The sequence below is a fragment of the Saccostrea echinata genome, unplaced genomic scaffold (assembly GCF_033153115.1).
Source record: "Saccostrea echinata isolate AGI-Se365-2 ecotype Australia unplaced genomic scaffold, CSIRO_AGI_Sech_v1 ptg000033l, whole genome shotgun sequence".
Taxonomy (NCBI): Eukaryota; Metazoa; Mollusca; class Bivalvia; order Ostreida; family Ostreidae; genus Saccostrea; species Saccostrea echinata.
In genome coordinates, this window is record NW_026889782.1 from 20,399,461 (window position 1) to 20,409,983 (window position 10,523).

The 10,523-nt window shown below is 30.8% G+C and overlaps 1 protein-coding gene across 1 annotated transcript; it reads left to right on the forward strand.

The window, feature by feature from the left end:
- Nucleotides 1–520: 520 nt before the first annotated feature.
- LOC133198739 (uncharacterized) lies at nucleotides 521–4,576 on the forward strand. Its single transcript, XM_061334748.1, has 8 exons — nucleotides 521–586; nucleotides 723–899; nucleotides 2,489–2,538; nucleotides 2,978–3,046; nucleotides 3,472–3,583; nucleotides 3,851–3,966; nucleotides 4,097–4,193; nucleotides 4,331–4,576. Exons 2-8 carry the CDS (start codon nucleotides 821–823, stop codon nucleotides 4,450–4,452), a joined length of 645 nt encoding a protein of 214 aa, XP_061190732.1. The 5' UTR covers nucleotides 521–586; nucleotides 723–820; the 3' UTR covers nucleotides 4,453–4,576.
- The last annotated feature ends 5,947 nt before the right edge of the window (nucleotides 4,577–10,523 follow it).

Consider the following 10,523-nt stretch of genomic DNA (forward strand, 5'->3'; position numbering starts at 1 on the left):
GTTCTGTCATTAGATTTCTTGACATTTTAAGAGATGAGGGAGCTCAAATATTGCTGTGTTCAGTTTCTATATGAGGTTCTGATTCTGCATGTTTACATGGATTAATGTTTTATTTGCAGGATTTTTGGGAAACGATGAATGTACAGAATGCAGTAAGCCATCGACCTCTCAGAATAATGAGGCAGATAGAAAATCTGATTCACGCTTCAAAGGGTTACTATGGAAATGTAATAAATGCAAATACCATATATGTTCTCTGTGTTACATCGGAGGAAAGCATGACTGTGATGGGAAGCTTGAGTGGGTGTCCAAAAATTTCAAGTTAGTCATTTTCCCTTTTTGTGTTTTTGTACCTCAAATTAAAAAAAATTAGACTAAGTATTAAGGACGTCAAATAGCATACTGCACACCACGTTTCATACACGTTTGATGTAATGGTTGTTTTCAACTTTTAGATTTACAGTTAACCCCAGTAACCTTTCTGAAGAGACTACTTATTTACATGTCTTTGAAGAATGGGATAGAATCAAAGGCTCAGAATCGCAGGATAACCGTCTCCTGTGTGCAGCTTCTTCAAACCCTGCAAGTAAGATTTAGCAGCAGCTTTACATTAAGGGACATATACACAAAATTCACTAGTCTAAAAGTAATATATCTTCTTTTTCATCAAGACAAATCAATCAAAAGCTTCAATGTTAAAACAAACGGCAAATTCTTTTTAGAGGATCTTGCGGATGTGGAAGTTCATAGATGTTTATACCATTACGCCGTTCGTCTGAAAAACCAGGACGGGGAAATTTTCCTGCGTGACATTTCTGAAATGACACTTCAAAAGAGTCAGACCAACGTTACATCAGCAACATTCTTTTATCAGGATCATCTTCCCATCATAGGAGAAGGTTATAATTATGTTCCCCAAACGAAGTTTGGGAACATATTGTTTTTACTCTGTTTCTTCTTCTTATTATTATTATTATGTTCCCCAAACGAAGTTTGGGAACATATTGTTTTTACTCTGTTTCTTATTATTATGTTCCCCAAACGAAGTTTGGGAACATATTGTTTTTACTCTGTTTCTTATTATTATTATTATTATTATTATGTTCCCCAAACGGAGTTTGGGAACATATTGTTTTTACTCTGTTTCTTATTATTATTATTATTATTATTATGTTCCCCAAACGAAGTTTGGGAACATATTGTTTTTACTCTGTTTCTTATTATTATTATTATTATTATTATTATTCTTTTTTTCTACTTTCTTCTCCGGTACTTTTTTGTCCGGGAGTGTTCTCATAGAACCACTCATCCGATTGACATGAAACCTTTTTAGGGTTAATAGGCATGTTGTGTAGGTGTTCGGAACGAAGGTCATTTTGCGCGCACATGCATGCACGTGCGCGCGCGTGCAATGAGTGAAATGACTGATATACTTGATGAAGCCATAACTTTTGTATTTCTTGATGAATTGCTTTGAAACTCAAAATATAAAGATATATTAGTAGTCTAGACAAGATAATATGGTCAAATTAGCGTGAACTCACGCGCATGCACGTGCGCTCTTCTCTGATTGGCTGATACAAAAATCTCAATAATTTCCTTGTTTTTTCACAAAATACTTTGAAATTTAGAATATAAGTATATACTATAAGGTGCTAAAACATGTTATATAGGAAATTTCTTGAAAACACGCGCATGCAGGTGTGCTGCAATCTGATTGGTTGAAACTTTAAATGTCTATAACTCCCTTGGTTTTCAACAAAACAGGATGAAATTTACGACATGGATAGGCACACAGAGCTCATACAATAAGATACTATCAAAATTAAAAGCAAGGCCATGCATGCGCGTATGCTGATTTCTGATTGGCTAATACTTAAAGGGTTACATCTCTCTTATTTTTCAATGAAATTCTTTAATATTTAATACAAATGTATGTATTGTGAGACACTATAAGAAAATTAATGTGAAAAATGTAGAAAACATGTGCAAGCACATGCGCTGAAATTTGATTGGCTAATACCCATATGGCTATATCGGAGTAGTTTTCCAATGAAATACCCTTAAAAATAAAGTATCCATTTATATTACAAAAGTATTGTCTAATTTATTGAAGCTTGTAGGTAATGGGGCATCATAAGGGATTGGGGAGCCGTTTGGGGAACATCTGTAACGGTTCCCGTTACAATTAGCACTAGTTAGCTACTTGTGATTACAAAAATCTTTCATGCTCAAAGCACTTAAAATCAATTGACGTTTTTGATGGAATAGATTCATCTTGTTCAACCGTCATTACCATACACCTGTCTGAACCGAATACCCCGCTATATATTCAATTTAGTTATGAAAAAAACCCTTAACTATTTAATTTCACTGTTGTCTCTTCTGATTGTTCAAAATGCAATAAACGTGTTAAAGTTAACTTTTTAAAAATGTTAAAAAATAAATAACTTAACTTTAAAATTTCTTCTAATAATTTAATTAACAGATGAATTAGAACATATAGTGGCAAATATAGAGACAGAAGCCTTTCACCAGGTAAAAAAAATTCAGCTTTTTCTATAGTTAAGTTGATAATTTTTTTTATGGTACATATAGAGACAGAAGCCTTTCACCAGGTAAAAAAAATTCAGCTTTTTCTATAGTTAAGTTGATAATTTTTTTTATGGTACATGTATCTGATATTTCAAAACTTTCTTCTCCTCGTTTTCCTTTGCTTGATGCTTACCTATATATATATATATATATATATATATATATATATATATATATATATATATATATATATATATATATATATATATATATATATATATATATATATATTACTTCTTAAAGTACAGGTTTACTAATGTATTCTACATCTATACCTTTATATTATAATAAAATGTATACATGTATATCGATGGTGTAATAACTATGCTTTATTCTTTTTAAATTCGAACTTGTTACCTACAATGCTCATCCTTTAATATAGAAAATTCAGGTTCAAATTCGGAAAAATGGAAGCTCTGTGGAAAATATAGAGACAGAAGCCAAACATCAGGTTAGAAAAATTTCAGCTTTTTCGATAGTTGAGTAGATAAGTTTTTAACGTATCTGATTTTTCAAAACGTTTTTCTCCCCATTCCCTTTTGCTGACTGCTTATATATATATATATATATATATATATATATATATATATATATATATATATATATATATATATATATATATATATATATATATATATATATATATATATTACTTCTTATAGTACATGTATACATGTACATATTTTTGTACGATGTCATTATGATAAAATGTATACATCGATGGTGATAGACTATTCCTATTCTTAGCATTGATTTTTAGGCTAATTTCAATTCATGGTTTTTAAAATACTAAAAACATAAAGTTCCCTTATTTAAAAAAAATGTTACTTTATTTAATATCGAATATGTACCTACAATGCCTATCCTTTAATATAGAAAATTCAGGTTCAAATTTGGAAAAATGGAAACTCTGTGAAGAAAGAAACAACATTCAGGCCATCCCTGCATTATATTTTGGAGGATATTAATTTGCGACACAGATTTGAAGGTTCAGGATTTATTTTATAAAAGTTTAAAAGTGTCATGTTAAATAATTGTCATTAGCATCTCAGTTTTGCTGATATAAAAAAAAAAACAAAAAAAAAACCTTTGAATTGAAGGTGTAAAGCAATATAGGCACCAACTAAGTTAGAAAAGTGTAAAATACAGACACAATCTTTTATGTAAATAACAAAGAAAATGTGTGTTTTTAATTCCTTCTTTCTTCATTCTTGAATGAAAGTGTTTCCTTTTTTTTAATGACAAAAAATTTAAGAATTAACCAGCTGTCCGTGTCATTTTGTCCACGACAAGATTCTCATCGGTAAAAAACTGGATGTTGAAAACGAAGCATGTGGTGTTCACGAATCAACAACTGCAGGAGTAATCAAGGTTTGAAATTAGATTATAATGTTTGAGTATATGCATGATGTTTTATGAGACTCTCCTTGTATATATATTTTTTCAATTTAGGAATCATTAATATTCTTCTTCTTCTTTTTTTTTTTTACTTTTTCAATAGAGTTTAATAGAGGAGGGAATTGTAGTTTTTAAACAGATAGAAAAACAGTGTAAAGAAGATGATTTATTAGTTAAATACTTCCTTGGATTGGCAGAGCGTAAGTCTTAGATCAGACATCATAAAAATATTTGAAAATATTAGCTTTTTCCAATGCTAAAATAATCATTTGATTACCCAGTATGAAATTCTTCCAGCTAATTTTAAAGAAAGCTTGCAGTATGGTGTTTTTTGCAGATATCATGGGAGAAGAAATGATGCCAGTTATCATTACAACAAAACCACCAACTGAAAAGTTGGTGAAAGAGGCAGAACAACTGACAATCCCAGTTATATACCTCAGGGTAATGAAAATATAAAATATCATGAAAAGGAATGAAATATATGGAGAGTAGAACAGTATTCAAGCCCAAAATTTCATTAAACAATACAAATTATGGAGCAGAGCAAACACTGACCTCTAAAATATCAGTGGAGGAATCAGGTGCCATGGAGGAGTAAGAATCCCAATATTTCTTTGTTAGCATGACAAAAAACAGAAAATTGTGATTTAGAAAGAACAAAAAATTATGAATATACACACTTTTTGTACAAAAGTTTAAGGCCTGCTACATATCTCAAATGTATGATAGCAATGATATAGAGGTTACATAAGAATGGAGGAAAATGAAATTGCGTTGGGATTGATATATTTCATTAGAAAAAGACGTAAATGGTATCTAACAACAAAATTTTATGATAAACGTGATGATTTTAACTTCCCTTACTTGTGCAGCAATATACCCTATGAACATATGAACGTATGAACAATTTCTAAAACGAGGAAAGTAATTGGCAAACAAGTTGATGAAACAAGAATATCAGCAGTCTCGTTTAAAGTCATCGTTTTGTAAGTTCTATTTTCGATACAATGACCTTGTCAGCAAATGCAATCTTTTGCTAAGTCAATTGCTGACTGACTTTTTTCATACTAATTGTTAGGCCATTATTTACACACTGAATTCTCGACGGATTTTTCCGTTATTTCCCGATCATGACAAGGAGCACACTACGAGTGTGACCGTTCGGTAGAGGATGCTCAGTCCTCCATGGCACCTGATCCTACCGCTGATGTATTAGAGGTCTAGAGGTCTGTGTTGCTCTGCTCCTATTTTGTAATGTTTACAGGACTGTTGAGCTCGAATACTGTGCGTCATCTCCACATATTTCATATGATATATTAGGATATTAACTTTAAGACACAGTATATAAATGAATAAATGTTATGTTTGGAAAATATCTTTAAAATTTAATCTTTGTACACTAAATAAAGAACTAAAGCCAAAATTTGCATAATTCGGCCCTGTCAATTCCTGAAAATCAAACTTCATTATCATGCAGCGAAATTTTGGTCAAATCTTTATTATATGTGGGACTTATAAATTCCGTTTCGACTTTTGGAAAGGAAATGGCACGTGCGTTATAATAAATGTCAAAACCGGATATGGTATTGCAAAAAATACCGATTCTCACAGAAATTCTGGACTTTTTTAAATGAATTTTTGTAGGCGCCAACCTTGAACCATGATGAAATTTTAAACACAGTTAAACTGATACTTGTTGATTCATAATCTGTTGTTTTGTGATGGTTCACGGGTGGCGCCATACTTTAATTGAGTACTTTGATAAATGCCTTGTGTAAAGCTAATTTCCCGGAATACTTCTTCAGTAGTAGAATCTTTGAATCAACTTAAATATATTTAGTTATATTAAAATGAGATATTAGAAAAGAAATCATTATTATAATGTCAACGAATTTTAAAAGTTTTGAATTCGACTCGATTTACGATTAATTTGCTTCCTGCTATATAAATTCTGTATGCACTTGTTTTAAAATAAGTAGATCTACGTATGTAGCGTGTAGATCAGCATAGGCCTTAATTAAGTTGTATAATTTTTTATATAAAATTAAGTAGGTACGTTAATTTTATCCCACCCAATATGATAAGCAATACTAACTGTAAGTCGGAACCCTTTATTCAAGAAAAATATATCATTTTATGATGTCCTTCAACATGTTCAAAATAAAACATGATAAAGTCGGTGTTCACATAAAGACAGCATGAATGTAAAAATAGCAAGATACGCATATATTACATAAACAAAAAGTTTTAGTTTGCATAAAATTGACACATTAAACACAAATAATTATATCTGTAGAATTAATAGTCGCTATTTTTTCTTTTTTCATGAGTTACCTCTCTTTGAAAAATGTACGTTCTATTGCACTAATTTTTGTTAAATTCTCGTTTATACTTATGACTAAAAATATCTATAAAATCAACAATGTAAAACAAAGCATTTTAAACTAGGGACAATTAATAAAATCTTATATTTAAACATTTTAAAAGAAAAACAGGCACAATAGGACTTTATATTTTAATTCTGCAGCTTTTTTTAATCTTTATTCATCGGTTAAATATAAATAGTAATGGGGTGGATCTAAAGGTGCGTACACTCATATTATTTTTCTATGACCGTAGTACAAGTTATTAAGGACATTGGCAAGTCAGGGCTTTCCGGAGAAAAAAGGTTTAATACATGGGTTTTTTCACTTGTAAAATAGTGATTGAGAGTGATCTCCCGTGTAGAATTCTCCAAGCGGTGAAAACCAGTAAAGCGTGTTATAGAGGTAAACAAAAGCACGTGTACTTCCTTCAGCGGGTAGAATCTTCTATACACTAACAGCAAGAAAGAAAAGTTGTAATGGCTTTGTTGTACATTGTATTCAGGGACAAAGAGCAAACAGGTCGTCATTTACCATAGTTATGCTCAGTATGCTGGGAAGGGCAAAGATGCGACATATGCTGAAAGGTAGGTCGACCATGCCGACTGAGAACAGTTCTTAGGTCGTGTGAAGGAATCAGCATTTAGTAATTACGAATAAAAGTTAAAAATAAATCCATGTCAATATTTTTATGACAATGTATTTCAATCAATTCAGTCAATTACATGATAAAAACAATCAACCAGTCACTTGACCAATTTTAGCTGTTAAGGGACGCAACTCAAAAATGATGATCGGTGCCGGTATATCCATGTCTTTTTTCTATATATACATTTTCAACCAAAATATCTAGAAGTCATAGGAAATGAAGTTACAATAATGTATACAATACAAAAACTGTATGAAATAAATGGGTTTTGAAGAAATATTATGGTGAAAATTTATGTAGGTCCCTTTTATCAACATTTTACATAGGAAATGCATTAAGAATTGTAAAAGCACTAATTTGACAAAATCAAAAAAAAAGAATGCTGGATTAGTAGGTAAAACAATCCAGAATATAGCCTATTTAGTACATTTAAACCTACTCAAAAGTTCTTGATAAATTCTATACAATAACCAGGAACCTTGCCAATGTCCTTAATTGTTAAATTTCTATGCCAGTTTGCCTTTTAGCAAATAAAAACTGCATTTCATATCAATAAACAATTCTCGGACCCCGAATGAGGTAAGAAGTATCATTTAAACTGATACATTTATCAAAAATGTTTAAACAGTGAGGTTACATGATGCATAAATATTCACAGTATTTTGATTCATGTAAATGAGTTCATATTCATTTATTTGATATTTCTGTTTGTTTGTTTAACTTTTTCCTCCCTCCCTCGTATGGTTTGAAGTTTATGACCGTGACGTTAAAAGTAGAATTCATTTCAGCCAGGCTAAATGGGTTTATTAAAAGAAATAAAGCTATTATGGTGGGATACAGGCGCAGATCCAGGAATTTTTTCCGTGGGGGGAGGGGGGTCCACTTTAGTCACAAGCAAAAAAAAAAACAAAAAAAAAAACTAGACCTTACAACAACAAACAATGGAAGGGGGGAGGTCATCCAGCATCTAAAGGAAAATTTACTATAGCAAAATACTATACTCAGAAAAAAATGGGTATACACTTGATCAGTGTCGATCCTTTTATCATATAGATAAATACGAACGTGCATGTGTACACATATATGTATATATACAAGTATATGCGTACATGCATGTTAAGCAATGATATACAGGTATGTCATACTTGATAATCGTGATATTCAAGGATGAGTTGGTTGAATTCCTTTTCATACACACGTCGATTTCAAAATCGGTGAAAATCTTAATTTGAACTTAGATAACGTGGACAAGCAATATCGTATTATTATTTTTCAACTCAGATATGCTATATATGGCTTGAAATGGAATTTTAGACAGACAGTGCACTTAATCTTGCCAAGAATCGAAAATTAATCTATGACGATTGTCTATTGTATGATTTGAAGAAATAAAAAAAGAAATTTATGAAGCGCTGTTTTAAAGCATTCATACATTTACTAGATTATACGTATGTATAATTTGTGAAAATGTGTACAATTGGCTAAACTTTTCAACAAATACATGATTTTTTAAGTTTATTTAGTAATTACATGTATTTCCTAAAAGAGCCAGTAAATACAAGTATTTTATGAACGTGAAATTCCTCATTCACATATTTTCCGTATCAAAAAGCAAATAATTACTTAACCAATTGCGGTGTAAGCTTTTCAAGAATTATTTCATGCCAAGCTATCATGGTTCTCGAGTGCATCCAAGTTATATAAGTATAATTAATAAAGTAAAAATCGGGGGGTTGGGGGTGGGGGATGGGGTATTATATTGTTAATGAAAGCAGAATTAATTTAAAGTATTGGAATAATTATGATCATTATTTTTTTTTATTTGTGTGTTCATTTTTTTGAGAAAATTATAATGACCATTAAAATTTATTTAATTATAAAGAATACTTGTCTCACTTAGCATGTAAACAATTATAATTATAATTTAATTGAAATATAAAATAATGATTTTAAAAAACACGTGCATGTACCTTTTTGAAAACAAATAGAATAAAACTGAAAATTGCAAACAAAATATGCAGCATTTCATAGCACTACATTTTAAATATATTTTGTTTTATTTGTCAATGATAAAGGCACAGTGGTGGGATTTGTGAAAGGAAATGTGTATAGATACATATTTCAAGATGCAGAAAATCCCGACAATGAGATAGATTCTAAGACCATTATGAAAAATTACAAGGATTCCAAGGCAATTAAAATTCGTCTACCTGAGAGAATGCCAAACGACATCCTTCCTCCGCTCACCAGAGGTAAAATCAGGGGTTTTAAGAATTAAAAAAAAAAGACCCTTTCTAGGTATAAAGATACATCAAGTGCTGATTAAATCGAGTGCACATGTAATGCACATTAAAATAAAAATTACATTGATGACATCTCAATCTAGTTATGTTTTCACATTTTGTTGTAGACATGATAGAGAAATTACCTGAAATAAGAGTCATCATGCAGCTTGAAGGCAAGGAGTATGTAGCTGGAACCGTGGTGTCATACAAAGAAATAGACGATGATGTAATTATACTTTTCACCAAACCTTGATGTAAAATACACCAACCCATCAGAATTCTAACCTGTAACCCTTACGAAATTTAAAATCTTCAAGATTAATACTATGGCATGATATATCAAGACGCATTTAACATTTTTCTTTACAATAATTTTTTGCATGAAAAAACTACATTTTATATGCATAATAAATTTGAAATATGTCTCACATTATGTCATTGGGGAAATTAGTTTATTTTTTTTTTAAAATATTAAACAGAAAAGCAATTTGAAGATCAGAATTCACTGGGACGCAAAGAGAGATTTGTGCAAAAGGAAATTTTACAACGTTTCAACATATTCAAAGGATACTAAAGAACACAATACTCTTTATCTTTTTGAGTATGGTAATGAATTATTTCATTTGTTTTATAAATGCTTAAGATGGTACAGGAACTTGATCAGAAAAATTATCTAGTCGAACAATTTTTTTTAATATCTTCAAAGCTCAGTTCTGTCATTAGATTTCTTGACATTTTAAGAGATGAGGGAGCTCAAATATTGCTGTGTTCAGTTTCTATATGAGGTTCTGATTCTGCATGTTTACATGGATTAATGTTTTATTTGCAGGATTTTTGGGAAACGATGAATGTACAGAATGCAGTAAGCCATCGACCTCTCAGAATAATGAGGCAGATAGAAAATCTGATTCACGCTTCAAAGGGTTACTATGGAAATGTAATAAATGCAAATACCATATATGTTCTCTGTGTTACATCGGAGGAAAGCATGACTGTGATGGGAAGCTTGAGTGGGTGTCCAAAAATTTCAAGTTAGTCATTTTCCCTTTTTGTGTTTTTGTACCTCAAATTAAAAAAAATTAGACTAAGTATTAAGGACGTCAAATAGCATACTGCACACCACGTTTCATACACGTTTGATGTAATGGTTGTTTTCAACTTTTAGATTTACAGTTAACCCCAGTAACCTTTCTGAAGAGACTACTTATTTACATGTCTTTGAAGAATGGG

Bases quoted from the DNA above. Each gene is read 5' to 3' on its own strand.
- LOC133198739 (XM_061334748.1), top strand. From the start codon at position 821: ATGACACTTCAAAAGAGTCAGACCAACGTTACATCAGCAACATTCTTT. The intron at 900-2,488 runs GTTATAATTATG...TTTAATTAACAG, and splicing joins TCTTCCCATCATAGGAGAAG to ATGAATTAGAACATATAGTG. The intron at 3,047-3,471 runs GTTAGAAAAATT...CCTTTAATATAG, and splicing joins AGACAGAAGCCAAACATCAG to AAAATTCAGGTTCAAATTTG.